General features: G+C 36.9%; 1 protein-coding gene across 1 annotated transcript; it reads right to left on the bottom strand.

Annotated features, from left to right (window-relative positions):
* Positions 1-11: 11 nt before the first annotated feature.
* On the bottom strand, positions 12-15,408 carry LOC140884462 (aminopeptidase P2). The gene is made up of 13 exons (XM_073291234.1): positions 15,062-15,408; positions 14,835-14,960; positions 14,619-14,738; positions 13,896-14,171; positions 12,974-13,146; positions 6,317-6,571; positions 5,913-6,064; positions 4,747-4,937; positions 3,740-3,848; positions 3,474-3,628; positions 3,192-3,284; positions 972-1,052; positions 12-508 (listed from the first exon to the last, which is right to left on the bottom strand). The coding sequence occupies exons 1-13, from the start codon at positions 15,308-15,310 to the stop codon at positions 443-445; spliced, it is 2,046 nt and encodes a 681-aa protein (XP_073147335.1). The 5' UTR covers positions 15,311-15,408; the 3' UTR covers positions 12-442.
* Positions 15,409-19,748: the final 4,340 nt, after the last annotated feature.

Raw genomic sequence — 19,748 nt, 5'->3', positions numbered from 1 at the left:
TTTGAGAAATGCTTACACTTTAAGTCTTACTAAATTTACTACAGCTTCACAAAGATTGTAGAGATCAAGTGGCTTAACAAGGACTCGCACAAGAGATGTAACCAGTCGACACCTTGAAGTGTGTTTACTACATCCATAAACATGTATATTTGGGAGAACAAGTATGAACTTTATTTTTATATAAAATAATATTATTCCATGCAAATGTGTGATCCATACAGCAAATGCTATTTGACATTAAAACAGGTAAAAATACAAGACTAGGTTTGTACTTGAGATCAAGTTGAGTAATCCAGGATTCGGAAAAAGTATAATGGCATGCAAACAATGGAAATTATAGGCTATTTCTGTGCAGTAAACAAACTAGCATCTACCTTAGGTATAACCAAGTGCAGGTCGTTGGCAACACGTTATACATTTCCATGTGCTTGAAAATTAAGGTTCAACGACTGGGCCTTGTATTATCCCAAAGCCACTGTCTTGCTGCACCGTCCAGCAATGGAGAAACCTGAGGATAAAAAGGAGTATATTTCAATACGAACCATATGCACTCTGGTCCCGACCATCAATCTACAAATGCAATTTCCAAAGAAAATAATAGATACAACACAAATCATTAGTTACTTTTTGTAGATATATTATACGTTCTTGGCACTGCATTTTATACACTTGCAGTACCCTAAAACATGCCCAAAAGATGGATGAATCAATTCCTAAAGTGGCTCTTTCTAGCACTGTATGCAATTGGTGGACAGCAAGTAAAGAGGAAAAATCTACTGTGCACAACATGCATCGTAGTCTGGTGTAATCCATTAAAAGTTCAAATGGCCATCACAATATTACTAAGGACTAGTTTTATGATATTGTTGATGTCTCAGTCATAAAATGGGAAACATTAAATAGAAAGCGAGCAGATATATATTACACAAGTCAACATGATTCGTCAATGCAACTAATAGATGTTCTCTTACCTTCTCCCACACTTGTTTATGGTAACCATTGAGCCAATCGATCTCTGCCGCAGAGAGTAACGAAAAGTCAACCAACTTGATCTGCATGACATACGAATAGATAATTACTTACCAACTTGATCTGCATGACATACGAATAGATAATTACTTATTGACATAAACACAGATCACGTTTTCAATTAGATCTCATCACAAGAATGCAAGCTAAATTCATGTTACACCATCAGGAAAAATGGAGCAAAATTGAAGTCTTCGTGAAATATATGGAATACCTAAATATTTGATATAAGGCTGTCACGAATGGTCCCAAAACAGTATTATTAAAATATTAAAATAACAGTAGATCTTGCAGAGCAATGACATGCACATCAAGGGGTTAGACAGTAATGAACCAAGTCAAACACAGGCAAATTGTTGGACAAGTCAATGTACTTATAAACCTTGAACGCTGTTGATATGTAGGAACAACACAAAGCTTTATTGCCTAGTACCTATTGCCCCATGGCCACAATAAACTTATTCATAAACACTCGCACACTGGTACGTGAAGTTCCTGTTTATCTGATCCAAGGTCCGTGATTTTAAATCACAACTAGAAGTACATCATGGTGCAGAGTGGATAGCACAATGAGATTCAAATGTCCTAACTACATCATCCATCAGTAGCTTGTTGGAAGTAACATTTATCTCGGGACTTCTCAAATTAAATAATTATCTGCCTCACAATTGGTATAGAACAAATAGGTTAGACTAATAAGATATCCGCTGCAAGATGAATCTGGGTATTTATTCATCAGAACAGACTGAACTCCGAACATTACTTAGTGATCAAGTGAGAAGATTATACAGAGTTCCAGATTCATGCTTCGCTTTGTGAGCACACTCACAATTTATCTTATCTGGTCATTGTTTTCCCAATTTTCGGAAATTGGAAAGAAAAATGGTATCAAAATAAAAGTGATTAGTAACTTAGTAAGTGTTAAGATTCTGGACTTGGACTAACTCAATCCGAAAAGCTAACACAGTCTCTCAAGCCCAGGAATGAACATTTCGAGTGTGGAGATATTAACGGTGACCCAACTATGGACGGCCCAACACATAACGGCGGAACTTGGCTATGACACCATCTTAATATAAATGGACTTGAACCTAACTCATCCCTACTAGCTAGTTTAACGGGGGAGGATTGTCTTTGACTATACACGCAACTCTCAAGAATTTTATTTCAACCGACACACCCCCACGCCCAGAAATGAACATCCGGAGTGTGGACATATTGACGGGTAACCCAACTATGGGAATAACTGGTGGCCCAACTATGGACAGTCCAACACACAACGACGGAACCTGTCTCTCGTACCATGTTAAGATTCTGAACTTGGACCTAAGTCAATCCCAAAGCAAGCTCAAGGTAAAGGATTGTCCAGACCATTCATAGAACTCTCAGGAATTTTATCCAACCAATGTGGGACAATTACACACACCAACAATAAGCACTACGTGTTGCCATTGTCATTGCCCTCTACCTTAGGTATGTCGTGTTAAACAAACAATATATTTCCTGCTACCACAAGATTAATCAGCAGACCATCTTCATCAGATTATAGGTGGTGTTTACTCCACTTAATATTCCTTTGTCCAAGGTTGAAAACCAAAGATCATATCGAACAAAAGTTTATAAGCTTCAAAATGTGTGATGATTTCTAAATCGTGAGAAGCTCTAGCGCATATGGTAATTGAGGTGTTGAACTATTGGCTTAATATGTTCCCCATTTCTCCATAAAAGTGAAATGTTGTGTTCAGTAGGAAAACACTGTTCCCGCCTTTCATCAAAACCGCCTTTCAGCATTTGCATTTGAGCTCAGTAATCCATGACAGCAGGGTGCTTAGAAAACAAAATTTGATGTGTGTGTGTGTGTGTGTGTGTATAATTTGCATAATTGCTAAAAATGCAGGTATTTGTTAGCAACCATCATTACATTTGACATTACGTAGTATCGTTTGACATTTTCGTATTCAACTAATTAATCTCACGGGTAAAGTAATATGTCAGCAACAATGGTAGTAGTAAAAAGACCAATGATGCAATTGTGTATGGCATAGGTTAATAAAAATTAAGATATTTGCTTAACAAAAGGTGGTAGAAGAAACCGAGCCCAAGTTTCTAAGACAGGAAATTCAGGCAAAGCAGAACTTGACCTTAATATTAAGTTACATTACCTGAATTGGAACAAATGTAAGCTTTTCAAATCCAAAATATCCAATTCCTCCAAAGCGATTTGGCGTGTCAGCTTCTTTCACATAAAGGAGATTCTACATGACAAGAATGCATTAGGAACATTTATAAGACAGCAGGCTGGTAATAGCGTCAAATATTGGTAGGTCAATGCCATAACAGCTCCCATGGCCCCAAAATCTTAAAAAAACATAACTCACAACTAATATCATTTATGTATTGATGTTGGTGTGAAGACAAACAATATGAGAAAAATGGTTACAAACTTCGATCCTGATGCCAAATGCATGGTCTTCATAATATCCTGGTTCATTGCTGACAACCATGCCTTTCAGCAACGGAGTCATGTTTCCAAATCGGAAGCTGATACTTTGAGGGCCCTCGTGAACATTCAGGGCAGCTCCTACACCATGACCAGTACCTAAAGGAAGGATGAAAAGAGTCACAAAAATAACAGATTATTTGAATAAAAACATGCATCAAGAAAATATGTCATTATGTCTTCATTATAAAGGATGAGATGACAAAATACCATGGCGATAGTCAAGACCAATCTTCCACAGTGATGACCTTGCAAAGGCATCTAATACAAAACCAGGGTAATTTTCAGGAAAAATGGCCTGGTCTAGAGCTATATGTCCCTGTATAAGAGGGGATGACTATTAGTTCAATCATTCATATTCTTTACTTTTTTTAGAAATACTGATGAGCGGCAAAGACTTCTCAAATGACAACAAAAGTAAAGAATAATACTCTATATGTCGAGGCACTTAACAGAAGAAGCTGATTACCAATACAAATATACTACACACTAGTTTTATGCTCCGAATAGGAAACATCATTCATTTATACCACATGATATTAAGATAAATTGTTTTGATTACAACCCTAAAAAACTAATGATAATCACATATGTAAATATCTTATTGGATGAATGTGGAATTTCTCTCTCTTACACCTGTCATTCAAAAAGAAATTGTGAAGTAAACAGCATCAGAAAAGCCTAGGTGTTTAAGTTGGCCAAGTAAAGATGAACTACATTATCAACATTCATCACTAGGCTTTTGTGCCTATAAAGTGAGATATCCCATTTTCCCCGTGTCTTGGATCACCATGAGCAAATATTGAGACCACCAAAAAGAAGTTCTTGCCATGTACTGTGTTATTTGGTACTGAGAAGAGAGGACTGTATAGTAAGCGGTGATAAATGGATTTTGGGAACAGAAACTAGATTCCCCACTCAAGGTCTCTAGAGTACCCACTCAAGGTATCATTTCTAGCTGTCTCCAAGGATGAAAATCAAAGTTTCTGAGCCTTACATGTTACCATGAAGATTTGGAGAAAAAACAGATAATAGTTTTATTCAGTCACAACAGCAAATATATACAAAGGAATGCAAGAAGAACAAGGTTTTTCAATAAAAAAGAAAGCTAATATAGAGATTCAAACAGCTTAATTTTGGAATTTATAATTATAAATATTAACTTCCCCCTTACAGGCCTGATTTCCGAATTAACTATTAAAAAAGAGCAATAATACCTGGAGAACTCGGGTAAAACATTCTTTTTGCCATGAAGAAGGCTCACCAAAATGCACTGTACGGGTAACATCTGTTGTTCCATCAATATATTGAGCACCACTGTCCAATAAGAAGAGTTTCTCAGGATCTATTGTGCTGCAACTGTTTGGCTCTGGTTTGTAATGTATGATAGCACCATTTGCACCAGACGCTGTGGAGAACAATCTGGCAAAGTGAGTCTAATTGGGAAAAGGATAACCTAGTAAGCAATTCCGCATGATGATTCAAAATTGAAAAGTATACAACTTGAGATGGTATGCGTAAAATTCATAATGCAACTCATGGATGTCCAGCATCCCTAATGTTACATATCGTTACCTGGAGTTAAATGAGTACACTAATGAAAAAGATAATGTTTAGATAACTTAAACAAATGAAATGTGAATCAATCTCCTACTTATTTACACTATAACTGTACTAATCACAATGGATTTAAAATTTCTCCAATACTATGTGGATTTGAAATTTATTGTGCTTATTAATATAGTCCTTGGCTTGGACAAGACATTTAGGTAGTGTTTGAGAGAGCTTTTAGGAAGCACTTCTCGGATTTTTTTTAACAAATTGTTTTTAACAAAATTTCAAAATTTTGTTAAAAAAAATCCGAGAAGTGCTTCCTAAAAGCTCTCTCAAACACTACCTTTAACAAAATTTCAAAATTTGGTTAAAGAAAAGCTGAGAAGTGCTTCCTAAAAGCTCTTCCAAACACTACCTTAGTATATGTCACTATTCCTGGATCCACTGGGGAGTACATTCAATGGAATAACCGCATCACCAAGGGTTGGCCCATATTTTAGAGGTCAGTGGAATCTTTATGCTCAAAACCCTGATTCGAGTATTCATTTATTTGGATTAATACTCGAATCTGATTGAATTTACTGTTTTACGTTGTGGAAGAAACACATGTGTAATAAGTAAGAGGCGTATTTGAATTTCCTTTGTATAATTTGTCTACACAATGAAAATATATCCGAAATCATGGATTTCAAATGACTCAATCCAAATGCATGAAAGTTGCGGATATTCTAGTGACTAAGGTGATCGGTAATCCCTTTTTTTTTAAAAAAAAACATATAAAAAAGTAGGAAAAAAAAATCACGTTCAAGAACATGGCAAGCCAATTTACCACTTATTGTGTCGAAGCTTGTATCAACAAAACCATCTTGCCTAGACCGGAATTCGAGAAGTTTGTCCACAGCGTCTACTTCTGTCAAAATAGCACCATTGCTAATTTTATTCTCCAGCCAAGTCCAAAATTGTGCAAGAGCTGCTGCATCTCTACAAAACATTAATCTTGCTTAAATACTCCTAATAAAAATTCACAAGTTAGTTCATCAATCACTATTAGAAATTGCACCTGATGCTAGGCAATAAAACATGAACCACACAGACACTTGCAACTTATTCAATAAAATCAACAAAAAATTACATGAAAAGAGAATTTGGATCGAGCCAAATCACAATTGCAAAAGTAGAGTTCCATTAATTGTTCTCTGCATGAAGTACATCCTTTCAAAGAGGTGGTGTTACCTTAGATGAGAGCCACACATCCCTTGTAATTCAGCTTCATTCTTGACTGCTTTAGCCAGAGAAATAGGAGAGCTCTTGTATACGGCAGTAGATCCACAGGATTGGTCTTCTATTCCATTTGGTAAGACCCTTTTGTTTTTACTTGCAACCCCAGCAGTGCCCATGTATTTATTGCAAGCACCTTTGTATGTGTCAGTGATAGCTGCACTAACAGATGATGAATCCAACCAAAGGCATGCCCCTTTTGCAGCCAAACTTCAAGAAAGTTACACTCAAGTTAACTGGTTATGAAAGTCTAGTAAACAAGTGCTCCGAATGAATATCACATTCTATGACTGACATAATAACTTTATGGTAAAAAAGAAATCACAAAAGACTGCTTCAATGCCAATAGAATAGGTTAAGTGACTATAGGGATGGCAACTTGTAATAACCCAAATCCGTATTTGATTAAAATACAATTTAAGACATGATTAAAAAGTAGTTAATTAAGCATTGTTAACTAATCGATTAATTAAGGATCAGCACGTGAGCATCCACCGACCAATCTAAGTCAGATTATCTTATCCCAAGTTAATCCAACTAGACGAATGAGATGGTGACACGTGTCAGATAAGATAAAAGTTTGGATCTTCTGAACTAGTCCGGATCCAGCTTATAAGTAGCAGTCCATTTCATTGGTTTCCTTTACCAATTTCCCTCAGCTTCTCTCTCGAGTTCTGGGTATATACCTTAGGTTTTCTAGCCAGTTCTAGTGCATTTTAGTGTTGAGAAGCTTCAAAGCTAATGTCGGCTTGAGGAAAGGACACCATCAGATCGAGACGTCATCAGTGGGCTGATGACGGACGCAGATATAACCGTAAAGCCCTCGGTAGTGAGTTTTTTTTTATAAGAAACTTTATATATTATATCATAGGATAAAAATTTACAAGAGGTATGCGGACAAGATATCCGCTAATTACAAAAGAACCTAACAACTCCCTATTATATCAACAAAAAACAAAAGACCAATCCCTTAATAAATCCGAAATTGCTAAGTTCTGAAAATCTTTAAACGCTCTACTCCACATAGCTATCCGTATCTTAATCTTTTCCCAGCACTCTTCCGCCGTTTGTTCCATATCCTCAAAGATTCTTCCATTTCTCTCCGACCACACCGACCAACAAATACCATGAACCACCAAGGACCAAAATTTTCTCCCCCTCTTACCCAAAAGAGAAGCAAGATCAGTAGCGTATAGCTCATGTATAGATCGAGGTGTCACCCACGTTAACCTCAATTCCGCCAAAGCTCTTGACCACACGTAAAAGAACAATGTATAAGCATGTGATCCTGAGTTTCCCCCTCTCTACGACATAATACACACCAATTCGGGTTCAAAGCACATGAAGGTCATCTTCTTTGCATCAACTCCGAAGTCGGCAACTTACCCAAAACTGCTGTCCAAGAAAAAATTTGAATTTTCGAGGGAATCGGTAGTTTCCAAATAACATCGAAGAAAGAAAACAAAGGATAATCAGTATCAGGAAAGGACTCCAAAAATTATTTGACCGAGAAAGTGCCAGAAAGATCCCCAACCCACACTCTCACATCCTCAGCCCCCTCAACTAATCTAACTCTCATCAACTCCTCTAACAATACACCTACCTCCGCTATTTCCTGATCCCTCAAGTCCCTCCGAAAATGAAAATCCCACGAAGTGTGACCAATAGTCAGCGAGTTTTCCGTTGACACAAAATGAAAAATATGCATATTATGTGCATAAGAAATCTGGAACAAGGCTGGAAATAGAACTCGAAACGATGACTCCCCCCACCAACTATCTTCCCAGAACCTCACTTTGTTCCCTCCTCTAACCACCGCCCTTACCAGAGGCTGAAAAGACGAGTAAGACGTAGAAATAAACTTTCATGGACTCCTAAACGTAACATTTATAGCCAAACCAGCATCCCAACCATTATCTTGTACTCCATACTTGCTCTTGATGACCCTTTTCCAAAACGTATCTTGTTCCACAGAAAATCTCCACCACCATTTCCCCAACAACGCTCTATTCCTTAGGCAGATATTCCCTATTCCCAGGCCCCCTAAATTTTTTGGCTTACAAACCTGCTCCCATGCCACCAAATGACAATGCGACTCCTCGTCTACTCCGTCCAAAAGAAAGTCCCTCATATATTTTTCCATCATATTTGCGACACCCCTCGGCACTCGAAACAGTGACATAAAGTAGATCGGCATGGCATTCAACACTGCTGATATGAGTGTCAACCTCCCCCCTTTAGAAAGAAATGATTTCTTCCAACTCGCCACTTTTTTCGACAAACTGGTCAAAATAGGCTCCCAAAAAGAGATTTTAAGTGAATTGACTCCCAGAGGTACCCCAAATACTTGATAGGCCGCGACTCCTTCACACATCCTAATTGTTGTGCTAGCTCTTCGACCTCTCCTTCCCCGAGATTAATTCCCAGCAACGCACTCTTTTCCCAATTGATTTTTAACCCCGACATACCACAAAACGATTTCACCGCATCAGCTAAAAACATAACATGACATTTCTCCTTAGCAAAGAACAAAGTATCGTTCGCAAACTGAATATGTGAAACCTCAACCTTCTCTCTGCCTACCTCTAGACCCCGAATGAACCTCGTAACCTTAGCTTTATCAATCAATCTCCCCAAGACATCTGCTACCAAATTAAACAAAAAAGGAGACAAATGATCCCCTTGTCGAAGCCCTTTCTGTCCATGAAACTTACCCCTCGGTCTCCCATTAATCATCACTGAAAATGATACATTCGATAGACACTCTCTAATCCGTTTCCTCCAACGAACGCCGAACCCCTTCTTTGATAGGACAAAATCAAGGACCTGATTGTTTAGTTTAGTGAGGTACGTGATGTACTGACTGAGATATTCAAGCGTAGCATACACACTTATATGATGTGTAGAAAAAAGGAAATAAATATTGTATTTAGTCTTAGAATATTTGACTTATATTTATTCCTTATTTCTTGTCTATTAATTAAGGTTAGATTGTGAATAGAATATAGAAATAAGTTTCCTATATATAGTGTATATATAGGTGTAGGGTTGTACTGTGAATAATTATTCAAAAAAGAATATTTTTCTACCGCACATATGGCTGTCCCTATTTCTCTCGTTCTTGTTAATCTTCATGGTATCAAAGCCTAGGTTTTGTATACCCGCTGCATAATTGACAGGAAAAAAGACGGGCATGTCAAATAACAACGAAGACGAAAATAAGATGTCTTCGGGTGAGAATGATGGTACGAAAGGTGCTAAAACACCGACCATATATCCTCTGAATCCTACTGGGTTTGAAGGCTCCATTCAATTGACCATTCATAAGTTGAATGGCAAAAATTACTTGGAGTGGGCTCAGTCAATTAAACTTGTCATTGACTGAAAAGGGCGTTTAGGTTACCTGACGGGAGACATCAAAGAACCGGCCAAAGACGATCCAAAGTGGACAGGCTGGAAATCTGAAAACTCCATGGTAATCTCGTGGCTCGTTAACTCCATGGACTCTTCAATTGGGAGGACGTATCTATTCCTACCTACTGCCAAAGAAGCTTGTGAGGCTGTTCGGGAGACTTACTCTGATCTGGAGAATTCATCCCAGATTTTTGACTTGAAGACTAGACTCTGGCAGTCTAGACAGGGAGAAAAAACTGTCATTGAATACTATAATGACATGAAAGGGTTATGGCAGGAACTAGATCTCTGCTATGATGATAAATGGGAGTGCAAAAATGATAGCATGAAATATCACAAGCGTATGGAAGGTGATCGAGTGTATGTTTTTTTGGCTGGACTTAACCGTGACTTGGATGAAGTTAGAGGAAGAATTCTGGGCAGAAATCCATTACCTTCCTTGAGTGAAGTGTTTGCTGAAGTCAGAAGGGAAGAAGGTAGAAGGAAAATCATGTTGAGCGAGAAGGCATCTTCTGTTTCGGAAACCTCAGCCTTGTTCAGCAAAAATTTTCTTACACCTCAAAGCCGACACCATACTGCCCAGACAAGGAAGAGAGAAGTTGTATGTGAACACTGTAAAAAGCCCTGGCATACTGCAGAAACATGTTGGGATTTACACGGCAAACCACCTGACTGGAAATAACCCGTTTAAAAGGCTGTCTCGCATTGGAATTTGAGATAAAAGATCTAGGACTACTGAGATATTTTCTAGGGATGGAAGTTGCGAGATCAAGAAAGGGAATCTATGTATCCCAAAGAAAATATGTCCTAGATCTACTCCAAGAGACAGGAATGAGTGGATGCAGACCAAGTGATGTACCCATGGATCCAAATCAAAAGCTAAATGAAGTGACCAGCAAAACTTCCATTGATAAAGAAAGATATCAACGTCTTGTAGGAAAACTTATATATCTCTCTCATACAAGACCTGATATTACTTTTGCCGTTAGTATGGTGAGTCAATTCATGCACTCACCACACGAGGAACACATGGATGCTGTGCACAAGATTTTGAGATATTTAAAAGGTTCTCCAGAGAAAGGTTTATTGTTCAGAAAGAACAATCAGAGAAGCATAGAAGCATACACAGATGCAGATTGGGCAGGATCCATTTCTGATAGGAGGTCGACCTCAGGGTACTGTACTTTTCTATTGGGTAATCTTGTGTCATGGAGAAAGTAAAAAACAGAATGTTGTGGCTCGTAGTAGTGCAGAAGCTGAACTTAGGGCTATGGCTAATGGTGTATGCGAGTTACTATGGCTAAAGCTAGTTCTTGAAGAATTAAAGTTAGACTGGGAAGTGCCAATGAATCTATTCTGTGACAACAAGTCAGCCATTAGCATTGCAAATAATCCAATACAACATGATCGTACAAAACATATAGAAGTTGATAGACACTTTATCAAAGAGAAGCTTGAAGGAGGAATCATTTGTATGCCATTTCTCAAATCTGAACAACAGATTGCAGATGCCTTGACAAAGAGTCATTTCAGACCCAAGTTCGAAGATTTCATCTGCAAGTTGGGCATGATCGATATCTTTGCTCCAACTTGAGGGGGAGTGTAGAAAAAAGGAAATAAATATTGTATTTAGTCTTAGAATATTTGACTAATATTTATTCCTTATTTCTTGTCTATTAATTAAGGTTAGATTGTGAATAGAATATAGAAATAAGTTTCCTATATATAGTGTAGGGTTGTACTGTGAATAATTATTCAAAAAAGAATATTTTTCTACCGCACATATGGCTGTCCCTATTTCTCTCGTTCTTGTTAATCTTCATGATGCATTCTTATATGTTGCATTATACATGATTCTGCTTTGGCATATTATGCATGGCATATCACGTTGGACCTGATATCTTTGAGATATACCTCGTTTGTTGGGGCCACTCAGCCCTGTTCTGTATTGTGGGCGGTTTGGTATCGAGAGCTATAGTGTCCGACGGGACCCGCGGGCTCTGATGACCATGGACATTGTAGGTCCACGTCTTTGTTAATGAGTGTGAAGCCAAAACATGCTTAGGGCAGATCAGAAACTACACACTCAGGCGCCTCTATACTCAGATTATCGTCTGTTTTTGTTTGGGTTGTAAAAGTATTTAAGTCGTTTCCGTTGTTTATTTGGTGGTGTTAAGTTTAATTATGCATGCTTATTAGTATGTTCAGTAGTGCCTCGGGTAAGGGCACGACACAACTGATCTTTCCCAGCACATTGACAAGAAGGTTTGGCACCTTAATGACAGCTCTTCACCCATTCGTGGATGTAGAACACATATATGAATGTCAAGAATGTCATAACCAACAGAAGAAGATATTCTTCTTGACAATTGAATAGGTAGATGTGTTGAAAAAGAAAACGATGCGTTTACAAGACCCACTATAAGAGGTGTTGAAAGTGATATTCAAATCCATATGCTCGTCATCTTTGATGCATTGAAGTTAGGATTGATAAGATGCATATCGAGGTTAACAAGGAAAGAACACATGCTTCATCTTATCACAAGAACACATTTAGAGTAGCCTAATAGAAAAATTTGAGAAGGATTTGTAGCACAAAAGAACGAGTGGAGTTTGAAGTCATTGTATTAGTAGGTCATCTGATGCGATGCAAATCGAAGAAGAGTTGCAGATGATAGCATCAACTAAGGCCACCAGATGTATGGTTTTGTAAAGGTGTTCGGAATTTGGATTAGAGTGGAAACTAATTCACATTGATAAGGCAACTAAAAACAATTTGGATATTGTCATATTGATGGATTAAGTTTAGAGACGGTGCATGATAAAATAGAAACAAAAGGTCCATGTAGCTAAAGCACGGCAAGCATGATTTATTGTTTCTGTTAAATTTAAGCAGAGTTGCATTGCACCTTTATCCAGTTAATGATCTGAAGATAAAATTAAATTTGGTATAATGGAAAAGTAATGGTGTGAATTTTACTCTTTTTTATACACAACCTTAGAACCAACTCTTCAGCCCTCCAATTTTTGTTGGTGTTACTTTTTGTGACGACTATACTCCTTCATGTGAGTTTCTTCCAATTTTTAGTTTCAGTAAACCATCTATATGACTCTAACAATCTTCTAACCCTGAAAGTCAACAAAGAAATGTAACAGCATAAAGTTCATTTTATCGTGAACTTGATGCTTCTGAATTACCTTTCAACTTCTGGAAGAATGGATTCATATGGTCTCAAATCTATTCCGGAATTCTTCAAATATCTCATCACTTCTGGGGTAATTTTTGCATCATCAATAAATAATTTTGCTTCATCAATCTCCACAACCAAGTAGGCATACATGACTGGTGAATGTGGCACATCACTACCTCTCTGTCAACAAAAGTCATATGTTAATCATGTGGAGGAGACAATAGTAAGAACCTTAAGTAATTCTCATTAAATCACTAGCATCTTCATCGGAAGAAAATCACAAGGAAAAGTTTTTATACATTTACATTGCACAAAAAATATCAGCTTCAATCTTTAATATATCCTCAAATCACTAAAATGAATTTTGATTATATAATTAATTAACCAATGATATTTTAAAAACAGGTTGGTGTTTCCTAATGTGGAATCTACTTGACAAAAATATAAAGTAGAAAGTTTATAAAATTCTTCCCTCTAACATTTTAATTTCAAAACAGCCTGATGTCAAACAAATATAATTAAATGGAAGCTTTTGTTTTTATTTAGTAAAGAATATATTTGGAAATAAATATTTTCTTACCTGCATGGAACTATACCTGGACCTGATCACCTACTTACTCAAATCTCGACCTACACCACTTACTGCCTATTTAAGGGATCCTGATGGTATTTCTGAAATGTAGGCCCCACAATATGATTTGGCATACACAACATTACATTCTGTTATTATGTTTTTTAAAAGATTTTTTTAGGCTAACTTATCGGTAACATGAAGAGCCACGTAGGTTTATTACAATATCATTGACTGGAACTAACCCACCCACCCACCCCCAACCCTCTTTTTAAGGGGCAAGGAAGCAGGAGTGGAGGTTAACCTAATTTCCTAAACCAGTTGAGCAGAGATTCAAGAAAGCAGGTTAGCCAACTACCAAGTTCAACAGCCATGCTATCTCATCCAGCATTGAGACAACAATTGCAGATGAACCAGCATCATTTAGTTCTGCCCGCAAAAAAGACAGCTTAGATGGCACATCTAGACCGGCATATTTCAGGTCATGCACTCTGATATGTTTCTTTGGTGGCTTTGGTCTGGATAGTTTCCATATCTCATCCACAAGATTGTTATCATATAAGAAGACCAACTTGTGATTCTTTTCGGATAAGGCCTCCTTGAGTTCATCAGCAGCATTTGAAGAAAACAGGAACTGCTCTCTTCACAAAAACAAAAGGTGAGATTAGATGGATGCAGTTGAAGAGAACGAAACAGAGATTGACACTCTCAGTGGTCACTGTCAAGACAACAAAATAGGGAAAAGTGTTTTTTTTTTTGGATAGACAGAGGGAAGAGTTGTGAGCACATATAAGAAAATGAATACAGAAATGACCATGCCAGCTAGTAGCAATACTATTAATGATTGCCAGCTAACACCGTTCCATGAAGGTGTAAATAAATTTTTTTGAGGATAGTTGCTTAAATTTTCTGAATATTATAAGCACCTTTTCTGGATTTGAGGAAGGCCACAGCACATGGGGAAACAGGACCAAAATCACCACAACTTGACAGATTTATTCACTAACTTTGGTGAGTGAGTGAGTGAGTTTGTTTTTTAAGTGCTATTAGCCCAAAAAAAAAAACAAAAGATATTACTCACAGGATCAATACCAATTCTGGAACCAGGAGCCATGACATTATTAAGCCACTCACTTGTCGTGGGTACTCCAAGATTACCAGCTCTCATAAGAATCCAGCCCGAAGTTAACTGCTGCTCAGCCTGTTAAAGAAAAAGAGGAGGTCATAACATAGAGTGAAATCCCAAAAAACTTGACGATTCCTGACATATAACTGGAAGAGATGATCTATGCGAAACCTGAAGGAAGTAACGGCCATCAGTCCAAAGAGCTGCTTTATCTTTGGTTACAACAGCGGTGCCTGCGCTACCAGTAAAACCTGATATGTATGATCTCCTTGCGTAACAATCCGCAATAAACTCACTCTGAAAATAAGAAAATCCAAGTGCAATCACGATTACAGAACCAAAGAATGATTGGAAGTATGCACAAATTTGCCAAGAAGAAGAAAAAAGTAGATAGATACCTGATGAGCATCCTGGGAAGGAATAATATAGGCGTCGATGTTGAAGTTAGGGGTGGAGAAGAGTTGACGAAGGGCGGTAAGCTTGTGATCGGGCTGGGAAATTGGGGAATTCCTTTGGAGCTGTGACGAAGGCTTGGGAGTGATGGAGGAGCATGATATCTTGCGGGTGGGGATGAAAATGAAACCATGGAAGCTGATGCGTTGAAGATACGACTGGCTAAACATTTTGGTCGCAGACAAGCATTCCATGGATAACAAAACAATTTATTTTGGTCTCTGTCTGTCTTGCAACTGATAAGGTGGATGGAAGGAAGGTGGTGTGGTGTGTTCTCGGTTTCTTTCCCCCAATAAATTTTTTTTTTTTAAGATAAAAAATAGATTACTTCATAAAACTTGGCATACAATACGATTCATCCATGATGCTATTGCGTTCCACAAAAAATTGAATGATGGTCTTGATCCTATTTCAACCTCCAAAATATCTTTATCCACATGTATATATGATGGTTTTGACCTTATTTCAGCATCCATAATATCTTTATCCTTAAAAAATCTGTTTTTCATAACTCTCGCCACGAGTGAATTGGGCATTTGAATGATTCTCCCCACTTGTTTGGTTAGAATAGAAGTGCTTTGTTAAAAGCAATAAGACTTCGAAAACCCATACCACCCCCTCTTTTAGGCAAACAAAGTTTCCCCCATTTAATCCAATGCATTCTCCTTTTTTCGTCCTTATCGTTCCACAAAAAATTGGCACAAGCTTATTCTATCTTTATACATAGAAAAGTCGGAATTCGGAAACATGACACTGCATCAGATGATATGGCCTGTAATACAGATTGGATAAGGACCTCTCGTCCACCCATCGAGAAAAGTTTAGAAGACCAACCTTGTATTTTTTATTTTTTTTTTTTTGCAAATTCTTTCCCTCAAGAAGAGAAAATATGGGCAGCCCTAAATACAGTTCATGGCTCTTAACCACTGTCGATAGCACCCCCCTTTCATTTCCTCGATTGTTTGTGACGTTGTACTGGGGCTAAATGTTAATGTTAATTTATCATAATTCTTTAATTGCTCGAAATAATACAAGGCTGTCATCTGCAAAGAAAATGTAAGAAACCATAGGACATGAATTTGCCACCTTAACACCTCTAATAAGTTTCCTTGCCACTGTCAAACGACAAAAATATATGGAGAAAGCGGATACCCTGTCTTAAACCTCTTTTGGGAACCATTTGGGAGTAATGATTCCATAAATATTTTGGTTGATTCGAAATGAATACGTTACTGTCGTAACACACCTCAAGAGCATATTTATCCACTTCCCAGCAAAACCCATTTTCATCAGCATCTTCTCAAGAAAACTCCATTCAGTTCTATCATATGCCTCGCTCATGTCCAGTTTCAAGGCCGCAAACCCTGTTTTGCTCTTGATAGGTCTATCGTCAGCCAACAAACTTAAAAATAATACCTACTCCTTAACAAAATGACTGTAATGGCGAGTAGGGTCGAATCCACAGGGAACGTGTATTTTTTTTCTTTCGAGTGAATGTAACTAAAAGATGGGTTTTTGGTTTGCAGTAATAAAATAAAAAATTAAGACTAATGCGAAAATTTAATAAATGAGATGAACAAATAATTAAATGAGAAATTCAATATTTTACCAAACTCTGATTCAAGGAGTTTCTGTATTTCAATTATATCACTGATCATCGACTAACAAATAATTTATTCATGCAGTTTCTAGCAATTAACCTAAAAATCATAGGGATAACCACTACGATTTTTGTGTTTTCCTATTTTAATTGCTAGAAACTGCATGAATAAATTATTTGTTAGTCGATTTTTGTGTTTTCCTATTTTAATTGACCAAACCCAGCATCTAGTCAAACTTATCAATAACCAATTGAGCACGATAGCGTTCCATATTGACTAAAAATAGCTTTTCGATTTGTGAAAACAGTTAATCCTAAAATCTAAAAATCGAGATAGCTGCAATTGTTAAATCTAGTTTCGTTAATTTATTTAGATCAAACATGCTATGATAGCACAACACACCTAATCTATCGCTACTCAAGTACCAATCATTCATGACAATTACGGATCATTGAATTCATGGATAGCATTCAAAAGATGTAAAACCAATTAATTTGTCAGAATAATTGACCTACAACTTTCATGAAAATAATCATAAATCAACAAATACTGGAAACAAAAAAGAACATCAATTTAATCTCAAAACCTCACAATGATAAATTGAAATACAAGAAAATATCCCTTGAATCAGAAATAAAAACTTAGCCAAACATATTTGGCTTCATAATTCCTAAGAAATATAAACGATCAAACCTAGAAATTCTGAAGTAGAAAAGAGAAGAAAAAAAAATCATCTGGTTGTTTCAAGCGTGCAGAAGGATGCATAAAATCTCTAGAAAAATAATCTAAAACTAAACTTAACGTGTAAAGCCTAAGAGAAAGGAAAAAAATAAGATTATCTACAAGATAATTTTGATAATTGTTAAATAAAAACAAATCTCCAACAATATTTATCTAAAACAAAATCTTCTCTTCAAAATTCTTCCATAACTTAAATACCATATTTAGAATTCCTAAAATATGGTATTTTCTTCTCAAATTCTAAAATATTCTATTCACCACAAGACAGTAACAGAGTTGTCACACAGCGTGCCCACGCCTTGCTTCAGGACCTCTTCTAGTTTGCTCAATTTTTCAAACTTTCCTCTTGGCAACTCTAAATGTGATAGAATTCAACTTTTAGCCCAAATGTTTTTCCAATATCATCAAACTTCATCTAAATACATATGCAGAAGATAAAAAAAAAACCCGAGAAATATGATACTAAAAATATAAATATTATGAGCCTATCAAAATCTCCCACACCTAAACCATGCTTGTCCTCAAGCATATAATAGTTCAATCTATCATCCCAACTCATCATCCTCCTTTCTCTTCTCATTGAAATTTTCTTTTTGTTTCCCGATTTTTTTTCTGATTTTTCTTTTTTTTATATTGTTTTTCTTTTTTTCGGGAATTTGAAATGTAGAAAAAAAAATTACAAGACTCGGAGCATGAGTAACTAAATCTCAAAACTTTTTCACTGCCTTTGATTCAAATAGTGCCCTATGTGAAAGGTTTACATGATTTTTCAATTCAAGGTTCAAAAAAATGGGATAACCAATAAATAAAGGATTTTCATGGCTTGTAATGTGGTTATTCTTCAAAGAAAAGGATCGGGCTCAAAATTGGCTCACTAAGGATATATGCATAAAAGTAGGCTCAAAGCAGGGGCATATAAAAAATGGTTTTAACATAGGGCCCTTAATTTTTGAACAATACATTCAATCCACCAAAGGGATTAATGAGGACATGTATAACAATGCAAGTTCTAGAAAAATCAACAATGAATGGCAAACACACAATCAATAAAATAGAGCATGATATATTGATTGCTCATTGGCCCAAATCTCACCAAGTAGATGGCTATGTGTTAAACTCATTCATTTGTCCTTTCAACCAATTATCAAGAGTAACTACCCACAATGCAGCAAAGAGAAAACAATTTTTTTTTTCAAAAAGGACCAGTGTCGGAAATATCCAAGATTCAGAAGAGAGAAACAATAATCATGAACTAAATACATCTTGGACAGAAACTCACAACAATAATTAACCACCAATAAGAATGACACAAACAACTTAAAACCTCCCAAACCTAAATCTGGCATTGTCCTCAATGACATAAATAAATGCTCAAATAAAACAAGAAAAGCGTAAGGATAGTTAGAGAACTCCTCTGACAATTTTGAGCATCGAATAAAGTGCCATATATTGCTGAGGTGGGGGAAACAGTGGATCAAACCCCATGTGTCGATAAAATGCCAGCTGATTTTCTCCATTCTTGTCAATTGCTGCCGGAGATTAGAAATTTCCTCGATGAAGCGCTTGGTAGAAGGTTGGGAACCGGATGGTGTTTCAGAATTCGATGATGGTGGGCGAATGTCCAATGGCTCGGCGAGATATCGGGATCAAAGTTGGTCTGGCTAGACTTCAACATAGCAGGACCTGGTGGACAAACAAGAAAAATCCCTGCACTTGTTTTATGAGTGACATACTCTCTAAACAACGCAAATCCAAAGGATACATAGGAAAAGCCACATGCAAATTATTATCATTCAAATCAAGCAATTTGGCATTGATAGCTAGTGCAGTAATAAAGGAACCAAGAATCAAATGACGTTTATTTGTTACTACACTAGCAAATTGCGAAACCAACCAATGACCCAAATTCACTTTTTTCGGCCTTCCATGCACCAAAGGAAGAAAAGCTCAGATTTTGTTAACACACCTGCAAAATCTTTTCGACCCGAAAAATTAAAAGCCAATAACCTATGAATGTATTTTCAAGCTGGATCGAAAAGGTACGAGTCATTGGACTTGCTTGGATCATAATATTTTTGGTTAGAAGTAGCTTGACAAACAAGAATTGGAGTAAATTTTTCATCATAGTCACAAGCACTAGTCAAATAATCATCAGTTTGAGCAAATTCTTTGGTGATAAAACCAAAGGTCAGATTAAATTCAGTGATTGCTAAATTGAAAGTGCGCCCCATCAATCGAAAACGAACTACTCCTGGGCTTGAAGTGTAAAATTATCAGGTTTGACAAATTC

This window comes from Henckelia pumila, chromosome 2, assembly GCF_033568475.1.
Source record: "Henckelia pumila isolate YLH828 chromosome 2, ASM3356847v2, whole genome shotgun sequence".
NCBI lineage: Eukaryota > Viridiplantae > Streptophyta > Magnoliopsida > Lamiales > Gesneriaceae > Henckelia > Henckelia pumila.
Note: the sequence above shows the minus strand (reverse complement) of the source record. Positions and strands in the feature narration are given on the sequence as shown.